The sequence below is a fragment of the Hemibagrus wyckioides genome, linkage group LG05, assembly GCF_019097595.1.
Source record: "Hemibagrus wyckioides isolate EC202008001 linkage group LG05, SWU_Hwy_1.0, whole genome shotgun sequence".
Lineage (NCBI taxonomy): Eukaryota > Metazoa > Chordata > Actinopteri > Siluriformes > Bagridae > Hemibagrus > Hemibagrus wyckioides.
This window is the reverse complement of record NC_080714.1, coordinates 15,893,819-15,921,297: the sequence shown is the minus strand read 5'-3', so window position 1 is coordinate 15,921,297 and position 27,479 is coordinate 15,893,819. Positions and strand designations below refer to the sequence as shown.

The 27,479-nt window shown below is 39.6% G+C and overlaps 2 protein-coding genes across 4 annotated transcripts in view; one reads left to right on the top strand and one right to left on the bottom strand.

The window, feature by feature from the left end:
- slc20a2 (solute carrier family 20 member 2) overlaps positions 1–6,427 on the top strand; it is a 29,500-nt gene extending 23,073 nt beyond the window's left edge. For 2 of the 3 annotated variants that reach the window (XM_058389009.1, XM_058389007.1), the window contains one exon: positions 2,690–6,427. In XM_058389009.1, the coding sequence (XP_058244992.1) occupies positions 2,690–2,738 (49 nt within the window). In that variant the 3' untranslated portion in view covers positions 2,739–6,427. Of the gene's footprint in view, positions 1–591; positions 677–2,689 lie in introns of all 3 variants that reach the window. The other variant, XM_058389008.1, reaches the window with a different exon arrangement.
- A 444-nt stretch (positions 6,428–6,871) lies between these two features.
- mapk4 (mitogen-activated protein kinase 4) lies at positions 6,872–26,238 on the bottom strand. Its single transcript, XM_058389010.1, has 7 exons — positions 25,800–26,238; positions 24,252–24,323; positions 19,942–20,522; positions 15,471–15,615; positions 13,679–13,840; positions 13,364–13,550; positions 6,872–8,444 (listed from the first exon to the last, which is right to left on the bottom strand). The coding sequence occupies exons 3-7, from the start codon at positions 20,482–20,484 to the stop codon at positions 7,520–7,522; spliced, it is 1,962 nt and encodes a 653-aa protein (XP_058244993.1). The 5' UTR covers positions 20,485–20,522; positions 24,252–24,323; positions 25,800–26,238; the 3' UTR covers positions 6,872–7,519.
- Between the last annotated feature and the right edge of the window lie 1,241 nt (positions 26,239–27,479).

The window sequence follows — 27,479 nt, the reverse complement described above, 5'->3', positions numbered from 1 at the left end:
CAGAGGGATACAGAGCTGCTGCAAAATCTCCAAACCTGTCAGGCTGCCATAGGTGATTTGTGGTGGACCCTAAAAGAGATGCATGCATTATCTGATTTGGTGTAAATGACAGAGGATGCATATACCATATGAATTATGGAAATGTAGCATGTTCTTATCAGACAACGGGTACAAGCCTGGGGCACATGGCCATGAATCGTGTGCTTTGATCTTTATATAATTGCCACTGTCCCAATCCTGGCACCATTGTTGAAATTGTTTCCTATAACCACTAGCCATCTCAATTGCACACAAATGTCCATTGAACAGAGTCACGTTCCACATAATTGAATGCAGCCTCTCGGCTGGGGTAATGCAGTGCTCTCAGACTCTCTGGAAAAGAGGACAAGAACTCCATGCTCTTTTCTTAAACCAAAGACTCCGTGCCTCCAGGGTCAAAGAGACCTTGGCATCTTCCTCCTCTCTGTTTCTGTGGCACTTTGGTGTGTTTCTGTGGTGTTTGTATGTTTGGGTCATGCAGAGTCTTGCTCCATTCTGTCTCTCATTTATCTGTCTGTTTTCTGTCTCCTTCTGTCTTTTGTCTATTCACAGTGGATTTTGCATTGAAGTAATGAGTGCTCTAACAGTGCTTGTTGCTTCAAATGTGGGCATTCCCATAAGCTCCACCCACTGCAAGGTACCGAAGCTGTTGTAGGGAAGCTTTGGTAGAGTTCAGCCCATCGTTAGTGCTAATCACACCTTGCTACTGAAATCATAATTGTGAGATTAATCATTACTCTTGCAGTAATTGCAGAGGTTCAGATTCATAGCATTTTAGACTAAAAGCCATAACACTACCCATAAATCTGTATAACTATAACTACATTCAATTAATTAGAGAATGTCAGACTTGGTAATTAGGATAAATAGACTATTAACCTTATCCATAATTCATCAGATTAAAATCTTAGTTTTTTTTGTTCTTTGTTATATTTGAATTTATGGATAAATACTAACATGCAAATTCACCTCATCCTTTTTGAGTAGAAAGGTTTTCTGGGGGCTTCTTGATTTTTAATTCAATTTAATTCCATTGTGGAATACTGCTGCACAGTGAAGTGTGTGTGTGTGTGTGTGTGTGTGTGTGTGTATAAAAGGATTTCATGTACAAACAAGGACAGTTAGAACAGTATGTCTAGTTCTGAATAGTATCCCCACCCTCGAGAATCAGCTGATCTGAGGCTGCTGTTAATCCATTTCCCTCACAGTACTTATAAACCAAGATTTTGGTAGGTCTAAGTGGAGACTCCACATGCAGATGCTTGGCTGTTTGTGGAACTTTATCAGAATGGCAGTGACCTTTCATGAGTGGATGGCATGCACAGTTCATGAGTACTCGAAGCCCCCAGAATGGCAGTATGACTCTATTAGTGGTGATAAATAGCTACTGATTTATTAAGTGTTTAATAAGTAAGGAATAAAACATGATGGGACGTGCTGTTTTAGGAAAATAATCCCTGACTGGGCGTTTGTGTGATGAAGCCTGGAGAGGATTATCTCAGACAGAATGTCCCAAAGTGTTCTTTTCTATGTATACCACAGCGGTTTAGCACCGATTACAAAATCTAATTTATTAATAAACAACCCCCATTCTCCATTCGGTTCTTGTTGTCACTTGGGATAGTTGTTCCATCGCTATCTCCTTTCCTTTCCATAAAAAACAGATTTCAGATTTTTTTGAATATCACTTCACACCATATCAACAATTATACATTTTTCCTGGTTAAATATCACATTTATAAAAAGCCAGTTTTATTATTACACTCTCATGTATGTAATTTGCCATACAAGTGTCTGTGAATGAGTTGTTTTATACAAACGTATCATTTGAATTGCAGCTATCACTATTATCAGACTTGCTGTTTTAGAAAACTAATCGACACTTTCTGACTGATCTGATTTCAGAAATCACCATTGCTGTGGTATAAAACTAACCCCCGGATGGTTCAATTTCCATAACATTGTGTGCCAGTAACATGAACTTAATCAATGATTAAGCCAGTAATCCGCCTGTGTAAACTTCAAATCATAACTCAAAGCTTCATCTGCACCATGTATTGGTGCCAACTGAACACTTTCTGCTTTGACGGTATTAGATTAGTTCCCCTTAAACCACATGTATCCTGCAGCCTCTATAAAGATAAAAGTCCTGGCTGTTGTTGCCTTTTTGTTGTTTGACTTGACTCCAGATTTAGTCCCCTCATGCCCCCTCCCGCTGCCTGGCAGCTTAGGTTACACTGACCGTATAAGAACAGGCAGATTGCTTCCTTGACTAGCAGCTCAGGAGTCTGCCAGGAACCTGACACATGCAGCATGTATGGAGATGTTCCTCCTCACGGTGTCTCCATTACATTGATGTTCCTGCTATACGAGAGAGAGAAAACAAAAGGTCCGAGGAAAGAAAGGACAGAAAGAGCTCTGAAATGTAGCTCTTGCTATTTAGCATATATGGCACACAATAAAGGAGCCTTGTTTTCTGCTACGCTACATTGCAGTAACACAGACTGAAAACTTCCCTTTGGATGTAATACCACTAAATTGGCCCATTTTACTAACCTAGATTTCACTGCAACATAGCATTTTAAGGTTATGACTTGTGTTCAGTGCTGCTGCTGATCCTGTGTGTGTGTGTGTGTGTGCGTGTACGCAGGTGGGTTCAGTGGTGGCTGTTGGCTGGCTGCGCTCGCGGAAGGCTGTAGATTGGCGTCTCTTCCGGAACATTTTCCTGGCTTGGTTCGTCACGGTCCCAGTAGCAGGCCTCTTCAGTGCTGCGGTCATGGCCCTGCTCGTCTACGGCATCCTGCCTTTCGTATGAGAGCAAGGACCAGAGATGGAGAGAATTAATGTAAGGTGATTGAGGAGGCGACAGAAAAATTTTATAAGACCAGGAGATGGTAAGAAGGAAGGACAGATTGAAAGTTAACGGGGGATGGCCATAGAGAGGGGGTTAAAAAGGTGTCTAGGATGCATCTAGAATCTTCTGATTAACTGTCCTTAACTGTTATCTCTACAAACCTTTTTTCTGTTTTAGCTGTTGTAATGTTACTGAACACCGTAGGTCTCATGTTTCATCTGTAACATAATGAAGCAGTAACACAAAATAAGTTTCTCATACAAATGTGATCATGCCAACAACATTTGCTAAATGGTAAAGGGTGTGACTACATGAGCATGTGCTCAGATCAGCACACATGAATCTTATCTATACACACACACACACACACACACACACAAAGTACCACACACTGTACCTATACATGATAAAAAGGTGTTTCTTACAGCGCCGTAGAGCACATTTTTAGATCAGCATCATTATGAAAGCACAAAGCTTCACTGACCTCCTTCACTAAGTCTCTATATGAGGCTTTATTTAATCTGAACATGTACACTGTATGAGTAGTAACAGCTGCAGCATTTTACGTCCACTCAAATGAAAAACTGGTGATGTAAATGTAGGTAAACTGTTAATCATTGGAGGCCATACAAGGTCTACACTGCAATAGCTGCTGTATCTCTTGGAACTTTGACTTAGGGTCCCTAAAATCAGCTAAATGTAAATATTGTTATCATACCTCAAATCTCTGCCATTTAAATAAAGCTAGTGTCATCATTTGAGGGGGATGGAGTAAAACTATAAATCTGATATATGATTGTCATTGTCGGCTCTTTTTATCATATTTATTCAGATTATTTTTCATAAACGTTTCTTTTAAAGAATATAAGGTAAACAAAAAAACACTATCTTTTAACAGTGTGTGTTAACATTTCTTCTGTAAATATTTTCTGCAATAGACTTTGGATAAGCTCTTTATTTAGTCTCTAGTCATCACAGCAACTGCAGTGTGGAGATTAAGCTTTGACAGGGCAGTCACAAGCTACTGACCATTACTAACGAAAAATAAATGCTTCAAGGACATAACCTTCCTAACAAAGAGCTGCAGCTCCAAAACACCATTTTGTATGATTTTAGATACAATTTAGATACATTTTTAGACCAGCCCAGTTTATTCTGATATTGGATTTCAGAGTTGAGCTAAGAAGCAATCCCTGCCCAGTAATTATAACAATCTCTATATAACAATCACATTTCATTTCGAAATCAGTAGAATAGGAACAAAAACAAAATACTGTATATATTTTAAAATGACATTTAGGCACTATAGGTGTTTTGAAAGATCTATATTATCCAAAAGATAATGTTTCAATATTCTTGCACTGATCTGATGTCTATTGGCAAAAAAAAAAATAGGATTTTGGCCCTATGCACCAAGACCTCTAAGCAATACAGCAGGTGCCTCAATCATTCTCTTCAAATTTTCACCAAAGATGAACTCCAGAGTCATATCATCCTGGTTCCACTTCAAAGCGTTCAATCATTTTGTCTTTAGTCTCTCATTTAATTATTTGAAAAGCCAAACACAAAGTATCTGTATACAGTATTTATATAGGCATGCCAACAGACCCCAATGCCAAGATAATGCCGAAATGTGCAGATATAGCCAAAATCTACCCGAAAAGTACAGTGCATTGCACCAGCTCATACGCAAATCCACACACACACACACACACACACACATGCACACACACACACCAGCATTTGCACATACTGTTTGGGAAAGGCAGTGTTAGAAATCCAGTATAGACAGGCTCGACTACTAGTGAGACGACTCCATTATAGCATCACTTAATTTAATCCTGGTCATGAGGTCCATCTCGAAGATAACTAGATACTCAACAAAATATGATGGTCATCAGTGTTTGGTGCTGGTCTAAATAACACCTTAATGCTCTGTCTAAAGAACATGGCTTTGAACCAATGCAAAGTGTTAACTTTGTTTTTTGTTTTGTTTTGTTTTTTTTCCTTGTGAGTGTATTATACCTTTTTGTTGTTGTTTTTGTTTGTTTTTATCTCTCATCATGAACAAATCTATGCTTCGGTGCCCATTTGCCTTGTAATATTGTGCTTTACTGTTTGTCGAATACAGTAACTTCAGTACTGTGGTGTTTACATTATCACACGTAGGTAGAAATAACTCATTACTGTTGCCTAAAAATGACAAACTATTTACTACAAAATGATGTATAAGATATACAGGAATAGAGTAAGGTGTCTGATGTCATTTCGTGTTTTTTAGTTTGTAGCGGTGTGAATTCTGATCATATGTTACTTTTACACTGCTATACATAGTTAAAAAATTAAAAAAAATATATATAAAGGTGGGTGTGATTTAAAAAGAAATCATTATATATATATATATATATATATATATATATATATATATATATATATATATATATATATATATATATATATATTATAAAAAAATCATTCAAACTATATTTTTCTACATATCTGAGTTTTACCTTGAGTGCTGAATTTTGGAGAGAGAGAACTGGGCTAAAACGAGTCCTAGCAGAACTTATCTTGAGAAATGGATCTACATACAGTATGTACTAATAGAAGGTTCTCTCACTTAATGCAATATGTAACAGTATCATTCAGGTAAGGGTTTAATATACTTTTAAAACGGTCTTGGAGAGATTTCCATACGTCCATTATCACCGATGTTTTGTCCCTTCTTCATAAGCGTGGTGGCTTATTGTCCAAATTCAACAGTGTCTATGATTATTTCAGCAACGTACTTGGAAAAAAAATATGTAGTGGTACCATTGTTTAGGCAAGGCAGTTTTTGACTATTTTCACTTACAAGCAGCAGTTGATGTCATGTTCAGCAGTTGTCCTCTTTCTTATCGCTAAAACATTAACGTGTGAGCAGTAAAACCTCATATGACCCGTGTTTCTTTGGGGATGCAGTAGCGTGTGTGGCCACAGGATGGTAGCATTTAATTACTGTAAACATCCTTCATTTAGGACGCGTGCTATCGGCTGTATTTCAGAATGCTTTATAGAAAAATCAACTCCCTCTGAAATGCCATTATCTGTATGAACCTAATATGATCTAACCTAATAGAAATTCAGTGTACAGTATCATATCAGTGAAATTGGACAATGTGCAAAGTAACCATCCAGTTAACTGTGTAGATAAAGGTTTCCAGTTTTGCTTGGCATCATGTCAGCATTCTCCTTCAGTGGGTGTTCTGATAGCATTTCATATTTGTTTTCTCATTCACATAGAAATTTAGAGCGAATGTAGCCTGCTCCCCTGCTGATGCCTGCTACGTGTTTTCCCTGTGCTGCCATGCTGTAAACTGTCTGGTACCCTCTTAAAACAGGGCCATAGACCTTTTAAAAAAAAACAACAAAAAAAACTACCCTTATCTGCATATGTACTGTATTACTGGTTCTATTTCTTTTTGGAATTTTTGTGAGAGTTGTCTGCATTTTGAACTAATTAAATTATGGGAATTAAAATGACAAAGAATAACACCACTGTGTGTTTTATTGATCCTGAGCCACATCTTTTTTTTTTTGAGTTTGATGAAACTTCTGGGTACATTCATCTTCAGTAAAGGATTCATCTTCTGTCCTGGGAACACTGGGTGTGAGGCAGGAATACACACTAGATGTGACCCCAGATCAAGGCACTTTGCGCACACACACACAAACACTCACACATTCACTCCTAAGAGTAGTCAGCAATCCACTTCTGCCATGATTTTTTGAGCAATGGGTTGAAATTAGAGAACCTGAAGGACACAGAGGGAACTTGCGAAACTGTACACAGGCAATAACCTGAGCTCCATCAGTGAACCCTGGAGCTCCAGCATCAAAAATTTTAATGAAGCTAAATTATGTAACGTTTAATTAGAATTAATGGTGAAAAGGAGCAAAGAACTGAAATGATGACAAACAGTTTATATATTACAAGGTTTATTAAGGTTGAAAGCTTTGGAAACAGTAATCAAGCAAACCACTGCTGTCTACTATTGCAAAGGCGGAGATTACAGTGGTGTAAAAAGCAGCTCATATGCAGAATGTATGAATTGTTTTTTTGTTTTGTTTTTTTAAAAACTTTCATTTCTTCTGCAATTTAGATGCATTTAAGTAATGTTGGAAGAACTGTAAAACTACATTCAGCAAAATTTCTGTTGTACAGAAAAGTTTGTGTACTTTGGAATTCTATGGATTTCTGCATAATTGGCTCCAAAATGTGCGCAAACATTAGCATTCTTGTTCAGTTCTTTCATTCAGGTATTTTTTAAAATAATGACACACTCTTGGATGTGGGTTTTTAAATAAGCTTGTAGATTTTAGGCATGACATTAGAGTTCTCTAACATCTGTTTGAGGACTCTGCAGTATGCCCTTGCACTGATTTGTGTCCTAGGTAGAGCAGCAAGGGAGATGATTTTCAAGTTCTGGCTGCATTTTAGGAGCTATTAGAAACACAAACAGACACACAATGTTTTGTACATTATTATATGTCAAACATTAAAAAAACAAAAACTACGCAATCTTGCAAGAGCAGCACTACGTTCTGTCCCCCAGTTCTAGGTAGATCTATCTACCATCACTCTTTCTACCATTGTTCTTTGTGAAAGCTTTGAGATTTGACCACATCTGCTGTTGAAGTTTGAGTCCTGGAAGGTTTGTGCTCTGAGATCCTAGAGGTACAGCTAATGCTACTTTGCTTAGAAGTAACCTTGTTCTCACATTTTACTTGTGAGATGAACATATCCAGGTCAAAGTGAGGATGTTCCTCTCCGCTAGCTGTTGGCGAGACTTCGTTGTTTTGAAAAGGGGTTAATGAACCTTGAGTAGGTGAAGAGGGAGAGGAAGGAAACAGAGGGGGAGGAGAGGAAAAGAAAGAAGCTGGACTTCTCCTGCCATGCTGAAGAAATTCGGAAGTGTACAGCAGAGAAGGTGCCTGTGTTTCTGCGAGTGAGTGAGGAAGCAGGGTAGGAGAAACGGGTAAAGGAGGAGACCCTGGTGAGGTTGGAGGTTCCTGAGGTGAACTGGGAGAATGGAGGCCCAGTTGTGTGCTTGCTGCCCAGCGTGAAATCTCCTGGAACAAATCAGCAGGCTCCTCAGCATTAAGCTGCTCATGATCCCCCTCTTTTGGTGATGGGAGTGTGTTGCGCTTCCAATGAGACAAGTCCAGAATCAGCTTTGGCTCAGAATAGTGTTGGGGCTTCCCATCCCTCCATGCTATCTTATCCAAATATGAAGGAGAACCCACTTTGTAGTCACAGGAGCGCCCACAGTCCAGCTCCATGTATTGGCCGCAGAGCCTGTCCAAAGACGAGTGAGACTGCTCGAGAAAGCGCTCTGCCGAGCTGCTGTGAGAGTGCTTACCAGGGTCTACCAGAGCTTCCTCAATGAGGGAGGAGGAATTGGCTCGAGGATCTTTCTGGACCTCATCCTCCTCAGTCTCGCCCATTTCTGACACACTCTGTATGCAGCCACACTGCTCCTGCTGCTTCCAGCACAGATCTGACGAAAGACTGCATGCATGGAGAGAAGGTTTTTACTTCATCTTCGAGTACTGATTGGATTTAGTTTAAAGACATTAAACATGTAGTTATGTGTAAGTGTCAAACTCTTTTGATCTAAAAATGAACTAAAAACTCCTGTATCTACAAGGCATAGGCCAATTTAATAAAAAAAAAAAAAAAAAAAGATTAATAAGTGATTGCCATCATTTTGTCTTTGTTGGCTGTTGTAGGTCAGCATTACTCATACAACAGCAAGGCATACAGTTTTGGATACACAATGCGGAACAAATGTAGAAGCTAAGCCAGCTAAAAAAGCAGAAGCAGTTATTTTGAGAAGCAATGAAGAGAACTGCAGTCTTTTTTTCTTTTTTTTTACTTTTATTTTGTTTATAAAAGAAAAATACTGCAGTTGCTTTCTAGGCAGTTCATTATTTCCCTTTAGCACAGCTAAATATAGACACCAACTTTTTACAGTGCTTGGGAACAGACAAAAGAATTTGAATATGAATTTTGCATATTTGATTTCTATACATCAGGGGTGTCCAGTCTTAACCAGAAAGTGTGGGCCGGTGTGGGTGCAGGTTTTCATTCCAACCAAGCAGAAGCTACACCTGATTCCAACTGGTTAATCAACTGATCTTGGCTTTCAGTAGACTCAGGTGTGGCTTCTGCTCAGTTGGAATGAAAACCTTCACCCACACCGGGCCTTGGCGGATAAGATTGGACACCCCTGCTGTACATGATAGCAGTCATATTTAAGTCAGATTCATGTTTTCCTGTATTCAGTGTAGGGCTTAAATATGTAAAGATTAGTGTAAATTATTTGTGTAAATTAGGTAAAAGGTGCATCATTCTGGATTCCCAGGGAAAAGTAGATGCTTTTAGAGCGCTAGAGAGCTTTTAGTCAATAATAATCATCTACCACACTTGTGCGTTTACTGTGAAGTGAAGAGAAAAGAAGAGCTGTGGATTAAAAAACAACAAAAACTTAATATAACCTGGAATGAGCTCCAGTTAGTTAGTTTACTGCCAATCATTAACAGCCCATGTTATCTGCTTTGAATCAAAAACACTCAGAGTTTGTCTTTAAATTAAATTGCACTAAGCAGGATTTAGCCACAGGTCTTATAACTCTTTATACAGTTCCTAATAAGGCTATCGAACTCTGGAGGTCCACAGAGATTTGTGCTTTCCCTGTTCTAACACCAAATTTAGCTCATGAAGATCTAGGGAATTAGCTGATGAGCTAGCTGTGATAAATGATGTAGAAAGCTGAAGCGTGCAATATTGCAGCCTTCCATGACTGGAGTTTAGACTGCTATGCTGTAAGTACCAGTTAGCTAACCTAAGCATAACCTAACTAGAATATTTTTACCTAAATAGTTACACTGGGCATATACTTGCCATTAAGTGCTTTACTGTAGAAAAAAAAACTTAGCTACAGTGCTCAGTGTAAATGAGTACACCCCCTTTGAAAAGTAACATTTTAAACAAAATGTTGACAAGACTTAAGTTTAATATAACATCTGTTTAACTTATAACATGAAATTAAGGTTGATAATATAACTTGGATTACACATTTTTCAGTTTTACTCAAATTAGGGTGATACAAAAACTACTACATCTAGTACTTTGTATGACCTCCGTGATTTTTAATGACGGCACCAAGTTTTCTAGGCATGGAACGAACAAGTTGGCGACATTTTGCAACATCTATCTTTTTCCATTCTTCAATAATGACCTCTTTTAGAGACTGGATGCTGGATGGAGAGTGATGCTCAACTTGTCTCTTCAGAATTCCCCATAGGTGTTCGATTGGGTTCAGATCAGGAGACATACTTGGCCATACTTGAATCACTTTCACCCTGTTCTTCTTCAGAAATCCAATAGTGGCCTTTAGATGTGTGTTTAGGATCATTGTCATGTTGGAAAAGTGCACGATGACCAAGGGCACGGAGTGATGGTAGCATTTTCTTCAGTATAGAGCAGTACATCTATGAATTCATGATGCCATTAATGAAATTCAGCTCCCTGACACCAGCAGCACTCATGTAGCCCCACATAAGAACACTGCCCCCACCATGTTTCACTGTAGGCACCATGCATTTTTCTTTGTATTCCTCACCTTTGCGATGCCATACAGTTTTGAGGCCATCAGTTCCAAAAACATTTATCTTGGTCTCATCAATCCACAGTATAGAGTCCCAGTAGTCTTCATCTTTGTCAGCATGGGCCCTGGCAAACTCTAGGCGGGCTTTTTTGTGCCTAGGCTTTAGGAGAGGCTTCTTTTGTGGACGGCACCCATGCATGCAATTTCTCCGCAGTGTACGCCATATTGTGTCATGGGAAACAGTCACGCCAGTTTGGCTTTCTACTTCTTTAGATAACTGCAGTGAATTGCATGCCGATTTTCTTCAACCTTCTCATCAGAAGACGCTCCTGTCGAGGTCTTAACTTCCGTGGATGACCTGGACGTCTCTGTGAGATGGTTGCAGTTCCATCTTTTAAAAAATTTTTGTACCACTTTGGCTACTGTATTCTGACTGATAAGTAAAGCTTTGCTGATATTCTTGTAGCCTTCACCTTTCTGGTGTAAAGAAATTTTCTTTCTCAGGTCTTGTGACATTTCTATTCCATGTGGTGTCATTGCTGACAGCATGAAATGGGAAGGGGTTTTCTTTAAGTAACACCCTTTTATAGTCAACTGTCTGCTGGACACCTGTGTAATGAATAATTAGACTTACCTGTGGTTGAATTCTTGTTAAATTAGACGTTTGTAGTCTAAAATTTAGCTTTGCTCCAGAGACTTTAAGTGGGGTGTACTCATTTTTGCATCACCCTACTTTGAGTAAAACTGAAAATTTTGTTCTCTAAGTTATATTATTAACCTTACTTTCATGTTATAAGTTAAACAGATGTTATATAAAACTTAGTCTTGTCAACATTTTGGAGATTGTTTTTGTGTTCTTTGAGATACTGCTTTTTAAAGGGAGTGTACTCATTTACGCTGGGCACTGTATGTGAATTAAACATAACAGATTTCGTTTCATTTATCTCATTCTGGTTCATCATTTGTGTTTTCCCCTTCTACAGCTCCTCTATAAACATTACTTCACTGCTATGGCCCGAATGTAGCAGAGAGCTGTTACTGATTCAATTCAATTCAATTCAATTCAATTTATTTTGTATAGCGCCTTTTACAAACATTGTCTCAAAGCAGCTTTACAAAAGAAGAAAACATACTGATGACATGCTTGACCACTCTGCAAGCATGTACTTTTCCCGGGTTATCCACGATGATTCACCTTTGACTAATTTACATAAAAGCTGTTTTTTCGAGAAGTGAAACCTTTTGGTGTTTATTTTTATTATCTGAAACTTATCCTAGCTAGTTTAAAACAAATAAAAATCAGTTAAAAATTAAACATTTTTATGCATTACAATACATCTCAATTCATAAATGCATTAAATACATCTTATAATTGGACTATAATCATGTTTCCAAATACATAGAAACAAACAAAATTCATATTTAAATACTTTTGTCAGCTGCATCGTCTCTGAAAGTGTATGAGCAGAATAAACAGATGAATGAATAATACTTTAAACAATACAGGTTTCCACTTGGTTTCAATTTGGAGATAATTAGGAGGTCTTAGCAGTGCTTAAACAGCCAGAATTCTACCACTGCAGGTTTCAGATCAGCTCCTCCAGACTTCAGTGTCATATGAATGTAATGTTTGGGTGAACCATGCATTGCTAAAAAAAATATCAGGGAAATTCTAAGGTGTCAATAATACTGTTGATGCCCTTAGACTAGGGGTGTCCAATTTTATCCACAAAGGGCCAGGGTGGGTGCAGGTTTTCATTCCAGCTGAGCAGAAGCCACACCTGAGTCTAGTGAAAGCCAAGATCAGTTGATTATTCTAGTGGAATCAGATGTAGCTTCTGCTTGATTCAAATGAAAACCTGCACCCAGACCGGCCCTTTGTGGATAAGATTAGACACCCCTGCCTTAGACGATTATGTTTACAATTATAACACAAGACCACTTGTCTCCATTTAGAACTATTAGACATTCAGAATGAGCTTGATGAATTATATGCTGCTGACAAGACACTTGGCTCTCAAACCACTAAAGTTCCACTTTGTCCTTCCAAGTTATAACCTATTTATGCCATTTAGACATCCTTCTTTGAGAAACATTGTTGAATCAGCCTGATTACCCTCCACCTGCTTATCCTCTGTGCTGTAAATAATATTGTTCACCTTACTTCAGGCCATCTGGCTGCAGAAAGGACAGTAGGATATTGTGAGAGATTTAATTAAGAGAATAATTCATGAGCAGCTATATTTAACCAGCCCTTTATGTCAGAGCCCTAACGTCATTTTCTTTGATTTCCTTCTGCTGCGATCTTGGCTCTATTTTACTGTGTAATAAATTTTGTCACTGAATGTTGTCTTTTAGTAATCTTATTTAGGGCTGGAGTCAGAAATTTGTCAGGAATACTAAATATATGGTCCATAGTGTGTTCTCCGATTCACTGTTTCATTCAAGTTTGCTTGTTTGCTCTTGCAGATGCAATATCAGACTAAATAATTCAAATAAACACCATAACTTTGTCTCACTGGAAGACTAGCCAACACAACAGTGGCATCACATTCAGGGAATGAAATCTGTTAGAATATTATCCAATTCTTTTTTTTAAAAAAAGAAAATGTAATGGAATTTAGAATTAAAATGAAACACTCAAGCTTCAGTATATGTGTAAGGCAGCCAACTCCATCAAGAACAAGCCTCATCTCATTAATCCAAGTACCTATCTAGGTCTGCAAAAGCTTATATTGGGATGTTTTGAGGGAACACACTCTGCAGCTGATTGGAGGCTGTTAAAATGCAGAAACAGTGGAAGGAATTGGGTCTGTACCTGTCCCAGTGACCATGTTCACTAACAAGACTGTCCTCCAGCTCGTCCTCTATACGGAAGGGCTGGAGGGACACAGGCTCATCCTGTGGACAGGAATATTGCCGGAGGAATGAGTGAGACAGAGCTGCTTCTGCTGTCAGACGGTCCATTGGGTTAAAGGTCATGATCTGCTCCAGGAAGTCTATGGCTGAGAGGTGGAATGGAGAAGAAGACTCATTGATAATGGTTAAATAGCTGTGTGAAGGTGTAAATTGCTTAAAATCATTTTACTGGACCATCATTTGCTTGTTAATTTCAGTCCTGTTTCTCTCTCACCTTCATCCTCCACCTCAGGAAGCAATTCTTGCAGCGGTCTCCTGACCTTCCAGCTGTGGTTGACGTAGGAGGGCATGACCCTTAGCAGCTCCTGCCGGTCCTCTTGCCTAAGCACTGGCACAGTGTCCAGAATTAGCTGCATCTGCTCCAGCTCATGTGCACCTAGAGCATAACATTCTGATGTTAGACTGAGATTGTCTTACTTTTAAAAATAGAAAAGCACAGCCAAAAGTATGTGGACACCTGACCATCACATTTCTACGTGGGTTGTCTTTGACCAGTTGCCAGAAAGCTTGACAATGGCAAATTGTTTTTGTATGCTGTAGCATTAAGATTTCCCTTCACTGGAACTAAGGATCCCAAACCTGTTCCTGTATGGCAATGCCCTTGTGCACAAAGAGAGGTCCATAATGACATGGTTTGCTAAGGTTGAAATAGAAGAACATGAGTGGCCCAAGCCCTGACCTCAACCACGTTTAAGGCCTTCTTGCTTGAAACCAGTGACAAACTTCACTAATGCTGTTGTATCTGAATAAGCACCAATCCCCACAGCCACACTCCAAAATCTAGAAGAAACCCTTCCATGAAAAGTGGAGTTTATTATCACAGCACAAGTCCATGGTTTTGAATGGGCACATATGAGTGTGTCCACAAATTATTGGCCGTATAGAGCTGTTATATCTTTCCCCAAACTGAATTTTTCTGTTGAGGGAATTCTTTAAAAAATAATATTTTTCCATGTATTTGCATGATATTAAGCAAAGTCCCTTCAAGGAAGTTTAGCTTTACAACAGAAACACCTGTACACCTGCACATTCATGCAGTTATCTAATCAGCCAATCAAATGGCACATTAAAAAAATATTGTATTTATGTAATAATGTTATAATGCTCCCATCAACCATGTGAATGCAAAAAAAATTAATCTTAGATATTCGTCCAGATGGGCTAGTGTGAGTATTTTGGAAACTGCTGATCTTCCATACAAAGTTCTCTAGAGTTTACACAGAATAGGGTGAAAAACAAAAACATCAGGAGTGGAACCCAGTGTGGTCTCCTGCTGTTCTAGGCCATCTACCTCAGGATTTGATGTTTTGTCCATCCTGAGATACTTTCTGAGATACTTTACTGTTCACCATGGTTGTAAAGATTGATTATATTATTTACTATATCCTTCCAGGCAGCTTAAACCAATCTGACCTCTCTTATTAACAAGGTATCTCCATTCACAGAAGTGTTGCTCACTCAGTGTTTGTTTTTTGTTTTATGCACCATTCTGTATAAACTCTACAGACTGTTGAGTGTGAAAATCTCAGATGATCAGCAGTTTCTGAAATACTCAGATCAGCTCACTTGGTACCAGAACCATGCCAAGTTAAAGAGATCATAGTTTTTCTCGATTCTGATGACCTCTTGACCTGTATCTGCAGGAGTTTATGCTTTTGCTGCTGCCACATGAGTGAAATAACTGCATAAATGTGCAGATGTACATGCGTTTCATTTAAAGTGGACAGTAAGTGCATATGAGTTTTCGCATTGTAATGCATTTCTTGTTTGTTCCATGCTACCATGTGCTGATATGCAACATCAAAAGATGCACTTTCATAAGATAAGTGCAAATAATTTAAACATTGTGCTTTTAGTTTTCTTCATTTAATGAGTTGTATGACTACAGTATATGCACACATAGACAAAAGTGCTCAGACTAATGTTAAACAAAAAGGCTTGATCACATTGAATATGTTTAAACTGCAGTCTGTTATAACTATGACAGGATGTTTTACAGATCTGACCTGCAAAAAGCATTCGGCCTGTTAGCATCTCAGCCAGGATGCAGCCCGCGGCCCACATGTCGATGGCCTTGGTGTAGTTGTTCGGAGAGAGCAGCAGACGAGGGGAGCGATACCATTTAGTCACCATCCCCTCTGAGAGGTAGCCCTGTTCACACACACACACACACACACACACACACAAGAGACTGCTGCTACTTGCTGGCAAAACATATGGGCACAAGCAGCTTGTGGTGACACAGTACTGTTGCATAAGAGGGTCTCCATGTCTAAAAACAATGATGCACTTTGTCTCTGCTTCATTCACGTCAAAAACAAGCTTTATCTCATCAGTCAGGTTTCCCTAGTTGTAGTGATGCTCAATTTACTTGCGTATATTAGACGAAGACTGAATTCAAAAAGATGTTTGTTTAAAGCTGTGCCTCATTAAATCAGAACAAATCAGTATGTGACACTGCTATGAGTCTCTATTCTATCTATAGCTAGGTGATCCAGTAAGGTGGAATGTATGAGCACAACAGTCAGAAGGATAATATGTTTCTAGCAGGAGCTGCTCACTTATACCATGGCAGGTCTGGCTGTGTTCATGGCATGTTACATCAGAAATAATTCATTTACACCATAGACATATGCTAGGTTTTGCAATATGTGTTTAAATTCAACATTTTGCCAAAAACAAAACATTTCACAAAACTTTATTACAACTTTCAACTACCAACTTTTTATTTTCAGCAAATAAAAAATGCACTTTTGCTCTTTTTTTTTTTTAAAGTCAGCACAGCTGTCCTTTTATGCAATTTATTATTATGGATGTCTATAATATCGGCTTGATTTGATTGATTATAATGCAGGCACTGCTGAACCCTTGAATCTGATCGGTCACAAGGTGTTGATTGATGCTCTATAGCAGCAGCTCAGATACTCTTGCCAGATGTAATTCAGATCAAAGTTTTATATTAATGTGCTTGTATATATTTCTGTAGTAACAGCTGAATCACAAGGAATATAATCACTGATATGGTGGATTTTTCTGTTTGGCGGTGTTTAGCATTTGTGTTTATCATTTGCAGCACAGGAGAGTCTTCAGGAGAGAAGAGTGCTTTCTGGTTTCTCTGTAACATGACCGGCTGCATTTTTGTGTCGTGAGAGTGAATGTGATGAGGAAATGCTGTTTATATCGGATACAGTAAGTGTTATAGGGACTTAATAATTTCACAATTTAACTAAATTGAATAAAATGTGATTGCTAGGACATTACTCTGGTTTAAGAGAAATAAAACCCTGGAAATTGTTGTCATAATAAACTAACACACTAAACACACTTTGGAGTGTGACATTTCCAATGATCAGTTCTTATTTATGCCTTTTTCAACTGTGTGACATTTCATTTTTCAACAGTGTGATATTTACTGCATCTACAAATATGCTGCAGATCTGTTCTGACAAGTACTGCTGTAAAGAAATCTAAAAGATCTGCAAAGCTGGACATCATGAGCTAAAACTGCACTGTTTATGAGAGGAACTAACATAAGCTTATGGCACAATACACATTCCTGCTTCTGCCAGAATGCCTCCACTATAGCCCTGTACTTTCCAGGAGAATAAATGACCAAGCATCTCTTCAAACTTTAATGAGAAACAGCTGATGTAGCCGCATGGCCTCTAACAGACCTCCATCGAAACCATCTTTTCTTTTCCACCTCCCAGCTTTCTCTTGAGAGGAGGTGATGAATCATTGACGAGATCATACCAGGCAGATTGAGGTGGGTTGTGATGGGGGCACAAACAAAGATGCTATTCACATCCCCTGGCCACAGTGTTTACCTCTGTGCCCAACCAAACAACTAAAGCCCTTTGATCGACTCACAAACCAATTAAATCAGCATCCACTGCAGTGTAAAAAAAACAAGTATTAAAAAATGAACCAACAAATACAGCCAACTAATGTATTTCCATTTTGCTGATTTAGCATCAGCATATTCAGCCTAATACAAGTCTTTACAACAAGCATTTGACAAAATAAAAGTATTTAAAGGTAGATTATTTGATCTTCCACATATTGTGGAAGAATCATCTCTCCAAGGAGTGGAGGAATCAAACTAAGTTTATGTCTTGGCTTTGTTTGTTAGGTTTTTTTTTTTAAAGCATGTAGCTATAGGTAAATGTATGCACATTACAGTGGTGCAAGACACACAACACACTGCAACTATAGATAATCTTACTTAAATCCACAGTCTGTAGAATTGCACGAGGCACAAACTGGTTAACAGTCGCATTATATTGACCAAGTGAATTAAATAGAATTCACAGAAGAGAAGCAATCTTGCCAGAATAATAGGCATTTACTGAATAATCCAACCAAATACAGTGCAGTGCAAAGCCTCTCCTGTTAGCCTTAACTAGCTGGACATACACTAGTGGGGTCACAAAAGTGTGTCGTTTTTCTACATAATCTCTTTTGTTCAGTGCAAGTGTTCCAGTGCTTAACGAGTGCACGGATTTCTCTAGGGAGAAAACAAATCTGGTTGTTCTATCTCACACTAATCTATGTCACATTTAAGGTTTTAATTTGACCCTCATTTTTTAATCAGGTGCCATTAGTCAATAATAAAGCTTTGTGTCACCCTTTCCAAAGTCCTGACCACTTCAGGAAGCACGCATTCATGTCAGGAGAGAGACAGCACTTGTCATGTTGACTAAATCAGGAAGACAGACTGAACTGAAAGCGAGCTTGCTGAGACAGACTCATTCACAAACGAACACCACATCATGACAGCGTGGAATATGAGTCCTTGGTGGACAACAGACTAATTTTAGAAAACAGCAGGGTGTTGGACCCTACTTTAGACTGACTCGGTTATTACTCACAAAAAGCTTTATTGTTCATTCAAGCTGTTTAGAACAAGGCCTGTTTTATGTTGAACTTGCTCTGTGATCCTTTCCAATTGGAGCCTAGCACCTTTCCCTCCCTCCTGTATAACCGACTCTCACTTGGCTCATTTCACACAAGTCTCCATTCATTTCGGTCTTATAGAGCATGCCGATATTACACTAAAGCAGGACAATGGTGCTGGGAGAAGCCACATTAATCTTTTACAGCCCTAATCCTGAAGCAGTTTAGGTCATGATTTTGTCAGTAAGCTTTTGAAATATAATACACAGAGAGTGTCAGTCCAGCATAAACTTATGTTAGAGACTCATCATCTAAAGGTAGGTCAAAGCAGGGTCATCCACATGTATAAATAGGCAGCGTAGAAGCATGGAGCTAAACAGACAGCTCTATTCATCCTGTTTTAAGCCTTTTACCTTGAAAAGTATTGGGAATTATTGTAGTGGGTGCACAGTGGGAATCTGTTTCATCAGAAAGTGTGAAAATAAGCTATAATTGCACACATATGAGGGCAGGCTCATGATTTTGAGAATAGCAAGTGGCCCAGCATGAAATAACAAAACAACAATGATGTTCCTTGTATTAGGTCCAGTTATCATGTGCCTTAAGAAAAAAAAACTTAATAAATAAATAAAATAAAGCAGATAACTAACCATTCTGAGATAAATTTATTAAAGGACAATTTTTTAAAGCTCACCCTCAGACTTACATTGGAGCTGGTTGGATATATGGCATGATCTTTAAGACATTATGCCACATTAGGTATGTCAGTTCCAGAACATGATATTGTAAAATGAGACTTAATGTGTACATAGTAATTAAAAAATTAGCAGATTTCACCCTTTGCTAATTTCAGTATCTGGGTTGAAGAAGAAGAAGACAATTAGGTTGGGTTGAGTCTTTAAAATTATACTAAACATTCATTCCTCTTTAGTAAGCATTTTATCTTGGTCACGGTTGTGTTGGAATAATGCCTGGAATCACATGATCCTTTTATACCACAAAGTTCTTCCGTAAAATTCAAATTAAACAACAACCCATCAGTTCTGGAGTAGCCACTGTGGTCACCCTTTTAGCTCCACCCTGACACATTAGTTCATGTGTTCAGGTGGGAAATTCTCTGGCATTTTCTGTGAGTGATTCAGATCTACGGTGTCAGCTTTCATCACTGTCTGGCCAAGAACAAAAAGGCCATTTAACTGACAATCATCCAATCACAAACCAGTGTTTTTGCATAACGTGCAGTCCCACGTGCAACAGCATGGAAACGGCATGGTTTACAGCATGGACTACGCTGGGTAATGCTGTGTCACTAACGCAAAAAAAATATATTGTAAAAACATTGATGAAGCTTTCGACAGGGTGTCAAATGTTTCTTTTCCATAGAACTCATGTAAAGAAGTGTGCACCACAGAGGTGTTAAAAGCTAATTAGGTCACAGTGTATTCACTGTAGCAAACTATTACATCCAGAAGACACTGTGGTTATCATCACCTTCACGTAAATAGAACCAGTTCATGCCATAAATCTAGCTGTATTTTGCAGTACATTTTAAAATCTGAAGAATGCTGCTTTGACCCCTACCTTGTGTGAGTAGTGTGGGTCAACAATGCGTGCCAGTCCAAAGTCTCCTATCTTTAGCAGCATCTGTTCAGTGTTGACAAAGATATTGGCGGGCTTCAGGTCACGGTGCAGCACATTGGCTGAGTGGATGAACTTGAGGCCTCGCAGAAGCTGGTAAAAAAGCAAAGTGGCATGGGCCGCTGGCAACGGGCCCTGCTCCAATATCCGGGCCAGGTCCGTCTCCATAAGCTCTTGCACGATGTAGATCTCTGTGAGTTGAGCGAGGTTGCGGGGTAAAGGCTGGCCACATGGGCCCAGTGCTTCATACACCCTCACTATGTTCTCATGCTGGAGCCGGCATGTGATTTTGACTTCACGCAGTGCATGTTTAATACTCATGGGGTCGTGCAGTACCAGCTTCTTAATTGCCACTCTTTGCCCACTTCGCCTATCAATGGCAGACAACACCAGGCCGGATGCACCTGTGCCCAGGGGTCGATGGTCATGGAAGTAACTGCCAAGGTCGAAGCCATATCTGAATGCAAAAGAGCTCCACCTGGCCATTGTTCACAGAGGAGTTGCTTGGTGCTGCCTGAGGGAGGCTGAAGACAAAGAAGAATTTCATTAAGAATATGACAATAATGTTAAAGAGACATTCAAGAATACTAAACTTTGTTAAGTTACAATTACAGTTACAGAATACAAATTTGACAATTGTAATTACTTAAATCAGTGGTTCTTAACTTGTGGGTCATGGGGGGGCACAAAGCAGTAATGGGGGGGTTGCAGGAAAACTTTTATTTTGAACTGCTGATTGGCAGAAATGGCTTAGCAATTTGTGGATTATAGTCATCATAGCTAAATGCTGTTTAGACATGGGGCAATTTTACATCAAGAACAAGTACAGTGAGTACATAGAACATAGAGCCAGTCACAGTGTGGAGTCTCTCTCCCCTCTATCATGGACATTTATACCACATGCTGCATTCACAAAGCGTTGTGGATGACCCCACACACTCATCATACACAAAAAAGTGGTACCAAAGCATTCGGGCCCTCACAACCAGACTGTGTAACAGTTTCCTCAAGCCATCAGGCTCCTCAACATCCAGAACTGAACTATATCAACACACACACACAACTCAACTGTGTGAACTGACCTGTTCTGAACCTTCTGAAGACTTAACACATACATCTATAGCTCCACCCACATTATAACTGTTTACATGCTTGTATTTGCACACTGTTCAACTGCTGCCACCAACTGCTGCTATACGTATGTTTATAAGCATATATGTTATAAGAAGCCACTTGTTTACAGTTCTTCTATTTTGCATATTTTTCGGCACTATGTGTCCTGTACTGTTTTGTGTTGTTTTTATATTGTCTTTTGTCTTGCACTGTTTGCACCAGGTTGCACACGTTGCACTGTAATTCAATCTTGTTCAAGTTATTTGTATAGCACCTCTTACAATGGACATTGTCTCAAAGCAGCTTTACAAAAGTAGAGAAACAGAGAAGGGAGAATATATATATATATATATATATATATATATATATATATATATATATATATATATATATATATATATACAGTATCTCACAAGTGAGTACACCCCCCTCACATTTTTGTAAATATTTTATTATATCTTTTCATGTGACAATACTGAAGAAATGACACTCTGCTACAATGTAAAGTAGTGAGTGTACAGCCTGTATAACAGTGTAAATTTGCTGTCCCCTCAATATAACTCAACACAAAGCCATTAATGTCTAAACCATTGGCAACAAAAGTGAGTACACCCCTAAGTGGAAATGTCCAAATTGGGCCCAAAGTGTCAATATTTTGTGTGGCCACCATTATTTTCCAGCACTGCCTTAACCCTCTTAGGCATGGAGTTCACCAGAGATTCACAGGTTGCCACTGGAGTCCTCTTTCACTCCTCCATGATGATGTCACAGAGCTGGTGGATGTTAGAGACCTTGTGCTCCCCCACCTTCCATTTGAGGATGCCCCACAAATGCTCAATAGGGTTTAGCTTGGGAGACAAGCTTGGCCAGTCCATAACCAAGGTAGTGGTCATCTTGGAGGTGTGTTTGGGGTCGTTATCATGTTGGAATACTGCCCTGTGGCCCAGTCTCCGAAGGGAGGGGATCATGCTCTGCTTCAGTATGTCACAGTACATGTTGGCATTCATGGTTCCCTCAATGAACTGTAGCTCCCCAGTGCCGGCAGCACTCATGCAGGCCCAGACCATGACACTCCCACCACCATGCTTGACTGTAGGCAAGACACACTTGTCTTTGTACTCCTCACCTGGTTGCCACCACACACGCTTGACACCATCTGAACCAAATAAGTTTATCTTGGTCTCATCGGACCACAGGACATGGTTCCAGTAATCCATGTCCTTAGTCTGCTTGTCTTCAGCAAACTGTATGCGAGCTTTCTTGTGCTGCATCATTAGTAGAGGCTTCCTTCTGGGACGACAGCCATGCAGACCAATTTGATGCAGTGTGCGGTGTATGGTCTGAGCACTGACAGGCTGACCCCCCACCCCTTCAACCTCTGCAGCAATGCTGGCAGCACTCATACGTCTATTTCCCAAAGACAACCTCTGGATATGACGCTGAGCACGTGCACTCAACTTCTTTGGTGGACCATGGCGAGGCCTGTTCGGAGTGGAACCTGTCCTGTAAAACCGCTGTATTGCCCACCGTGCTGCAGCTCAGTTTCAGGGTCTTGGCAGTCTTCTTATAGCCTAGGCCATCTTTATGTAGAGCAACAATTCTTTTTTTCAGATCGTCAGAGAGCTCTTTGCTATGAGGTGCCATGTTGATCTTCCAGTGACCAGTATGAGAGAGTGTGAGAGCGATAACACCAAATTTAACACACCTGCTCCCCATTCACACCTCAGAACTTGTAACACTAACAAGTTACATGACACCGGGGAGGGTAAATGGCTAATTGGGCCCAATTTGGACATTTCCACTTAGGGGTGTACTCACTTTTGTTGCCAACGGTTTAGACATTAATGGCTGTGTGTTGAGTTATTTTGAGGGGACAGCAAATTTACAGTTATACAGGCTGTACACTCACTACTTTACATTGTAGCAGAGTGTCATTTCTTCAGTGTTGTCACATGAAAAGATATAATAAAATATTTACAAAAATGTGAGGGGTGTACTCACTTTTGTGAGATACTGTATATATATATACATAATATTACTATTTTATCCCTATTTAACCCTAATGAGCAAGCCTGTGGCAACAGTGGCAAGGAAAAACTCCCTGTGATGATATGAGCGAGAAACCTTGAGAGGAACCAGGAACCTTTCTACAACAGCAACCAAGGGCCCATGAGGAACTATTAGGTCAGTGTAGTTTCTGAGTTCATTATAGAGACTAATTCCTTGCTGTCACAAGCTGTAATGGCAGATCCGTGACGGTGTTATAGTCCCCTTTATGTAGCTAGGACAGCGTTCTGTCCTTAGCTCTGTGGTGTTTTATGTAGCACCAGGGCCCTGGAGAAACCCTGTCTCATTTCACTATATACTGTGTCAGCTATATATGGTTGAAATGACAATAAAAGCTGCTTGACTTGACAATGGCTTAAGAGTTTAGGATATTTCATCAGCTCTACTCAGCCGAGACTGGATCACTTTGCATCCTCTTTCCAAACCCAAACCATCCCACTGAGTGAGTAGTCACCAAGGTTGTTTAATATTATATTAATCTTTATGTAATAGGATCGCAAAACATTTAAAAAGTTGGTTGCACTCGCAAACAGGTTGAGAACCACTGACTTAAATCATGTGTCCTATCTGACCAAATCAAATTTGCTCTAGTGCTGCTGCAAAGGTATGGGTAATGAGATGTTAAATGTATTTAAGAAGAGATTAGACTATGAAGCCAAAACTTTTGATAATTTCAGTCATCTTTAATAGCGTGTTCTTGACTGATTTTTACTCAGAGTGAAGCCCACAAATGTGGGAGTGTACTATGTACATAGCCATATCAAAGCAAAAAGCAGTAGGTAGAATACAACACTGTCTTGGTACAGGGTAGGTGTTTCCATAGCAACACCCCACAGCCTGATATGGCCTAATACACACGTACAGCACACAGTTTCTCTCAGGCTGTGAGCTCTTATTCTAAAAGCCCCTCCACCTCTCACTTAAATTGAGTTAAACTCCTGCAGAAGCACCGGATTGCTCATAATGTTGGAGCTGCACATTAGCCTCGCGCTAGATGCCGAGCCGAAACTGGTTTCTGTCTGACGCTGAACTGATCATGATGATCATGCTGTAATCTAAGAGCTTCTACTTGCCGTCTTGGGCTCTGCGTCGGCTTTTCAGCTCCATGCTTGCAGTTATCTGTCCAAGTTTCTGTGCTTTCAATGCTGAAAGAAAGAAAGAAAGAGAGAAAGAAAGAAAGAGAGAAAGGCTGAATAAAAGCCACACAGTTATACTGAAACAGATGGCTGAAAGAGCTGGTAACTATACCAGACAATGACTGGTTTTGGCCAGTCTTGAAGAAATCACATTCACTTTATTGGGTTTTAGTGTGACAGTACTTTTCAGTGAATAAATAAGACATTATATCGAAACTTTTTTTTCCCAGGTGAATAAATATGACATAATATTGAAATTGTTTGGATTGCTTACAGGTCATGAACACATTAGAATGTGGCCATGTATAAATAGCACTGCCCCAATCACTTTTTTTTATTATTATTATTATTTCAGGTCACTGTGCAAGAGCTTTTATTAGGTAATGTCAGGCAACATCTTACAGGTCAATCAAAAAAACAAAACAAAGAAACAACCTTTCTGAAGCTAAAGCGTGTAGATATAGGCATGAAAGAAGCTGACCCCTGTCTCAACTGGCAGGAGCCAGCAACCAATCAGAAGAGAGAATGAGACAATGTCAACAAATGGATGTAAGACAGTGATAACTGCTTTTTACATTTATAACAAAAAGATCAGATCTTACACTGTAAATTTTGTTAAACAAATGTAAGATGATTTACATGACATCAAACTGAGTATAATAATTTCATGCAACTAGTGATAACTAACTTGTTTACAGCTCTGGGACATTCAGTGGTATCTTCAAACAGCAGCTTTAATGTCACCACTGAATCTTATTTTATTGTTTTGTAATAAAAAAAAAACATTAAATCCTGATAGATAAAACAGCTAATCTGTCAGTACAATTTGACACAAGGGAAAAAGTTGCTCCAGACAATGCCAGGCAACTCCAGTTAATGCAGCTTTAAAAAGGTGTCTGTTTCCTGTTTTAAAGGGGTGGTTTGTCATTTTTAGAGCCCAAAGACCACACACACACACATTCTGCATTCCAATCCTCCAACTTCATAAATAATGCACACTGCTGTGGCGCTGACTGCTGCTGTTTCAGTGATGGACCTGTGCTGCAGCAGAAATAGAAGAACATGGGTGTAAGAGGTTTTGATCATCTCTTGGGAAAGATGCATAGGCTCTAAAACCTTTAGACATTCCAAATGATTAGACATAATGACAGCTAAGTGTGGTTCAGTGTTTGAGGTACGAAGTGAAAAAGGTGCAGGAGACCGCCCAGGAGAAACTAGTCACGGCCACACAATTCCAGGCTGTTGTCTTTCTTCTCTTCCTTTGTGTGCGTGGCAACGTTCATACGCTATCATACATCATACTATACTGCCTATCGTAAATGAATGAATAAAAGCCAAAAGTGATCGAAGTCAACAAGAAAATGAACTGAGATGAAACCGTCCTGCTCAGACAGCGGAGTTAGGTGATATAACAACACTGTAAAATCTGTGTTTCGGCCCAGCATCCAGTGACAGAAGTACAAAGAGAAAGATGCGCGACCTTACCGTACTACACTTCAGGCTTCTTCATGGCTCTTAACGCGTCTCTGTGCAAAGAACAGATTGCAGTCACAGGTTTAATATGTTCATATTTCCCACAATTTCTCCTCGGTTATTGTGTAGCACCAATGTATTCTGAGATATCGCGGTCAGAGTCCCTGTTATCAGCTCTGCTTCTGCGTCGGGAATTTTTCCGCCTATCAAATCATCATATTACATCTGCCCCTGTGTGATAAGACTGCATGCGAGCCTCTTGTTGGGAAAACTCCTCTCCAGACCGTTTCCGCATTTCCTTCCACACTGAGTTTTCTCCCAGCTTCTCTTTCTCCAAAAACTCGCTGCTGGTAACCCCCGGTGTGACGTCACGTTCCGCCCGTTGATCTGGACACCTGCTCGCGCCGACAGGAAACCAAAAGCTGCTCGCGAGCAACCGAGTCTAGCGACCAATAGTGACTGAGAGGCGCGAGCGCTCTGATTGGTTTCTGTCTCTGGCCGTGAATTTACAAAGCAGCATCTGCTTCTGGCAATAAAGCGCACTTGAGAGACTGATGATAAAATTACGGATCCTGACATTGCATAGATTCTGAGATCTATAACCACAACGCGCATTTATCAGATATGCAGAGTCTAGCTCAAAATTCTGCAGGTGCAGCTAAGTCGGATTGTGATTCATAAAAAGTTTGCATTAGGTACAAAAGTATGCATTGCCTTAGGACAACAAAAAACATTCTTTACAGATGTGCTAGACGTACTGATGGACTGCCAGAAACACTAACATCACAATTTAGTAGGAACCCCTGTACATATTCATGCAGTTATCTAATCAGCCAATCATTTGGCAGAAACACAATGTGGAAAAAAAAAATCATGCAGATACAGGTCAAGAGTTGCAGGTAATGTTCACATCAAACAACAGAATGGGATAAAATGGTTATCTCTCTGACCTTGATTCTGGTATGGTTGTTGGTACCAGGTGGGCTGGCTTGAGTATTTTAGAAACTGCTGATCTTCTGGGATTTTCACACACAACAATCTCTAGAGTTACACAGAATGGTGTGAAAGAAAAAAAAACACACACACAAAGTGAGCGACGGTTCTGTGGGTGGAAATGCCTTGTTAATAAGAGAGGTCAGAGGAGCATGACCAGACTGAGCTGCCAGGAAGGATATAGGAACTTATATAAACACTATTTAAAAGCGTGGTGAGTAGAAACACATCACATTAAACTTTCACTTGGATAAGCTACAGCAGGAGAAAACCATTTCTTTCAGTCAATCTGAGGCTCATCAGCACAGACTCGCTCAAACTGGGCAGCTGAAGACTGAGTGTTATCTCTTTTTTGTTGTTTGGTCACCCATTATCGATGCCTGAAAGCACTTTGCATATTCTGTGATCAGCTTTTGGACTCTTTCTGTTGAAAATACTCCCTTACCACCACTCTCTTTCTTCTCAACATCTGCTTTAATTCACGTCGTCCCCCAATGCATTTCAACATTTTGCTCACTGCCAAATACACTGCTTTTTTGAAAACAGGTCTGGTGACAGAGAGGGTCATGACAATTAGCAAAATCACATAAGTATCAACCAGTTATAAATGGAAAGAATAATGCACAACCAAAACTCTGCTTACACAAGGCCTTCCACTAGAAGTCAGTGACTTTTAGAAGTCAGTACAGCGCTGACTAT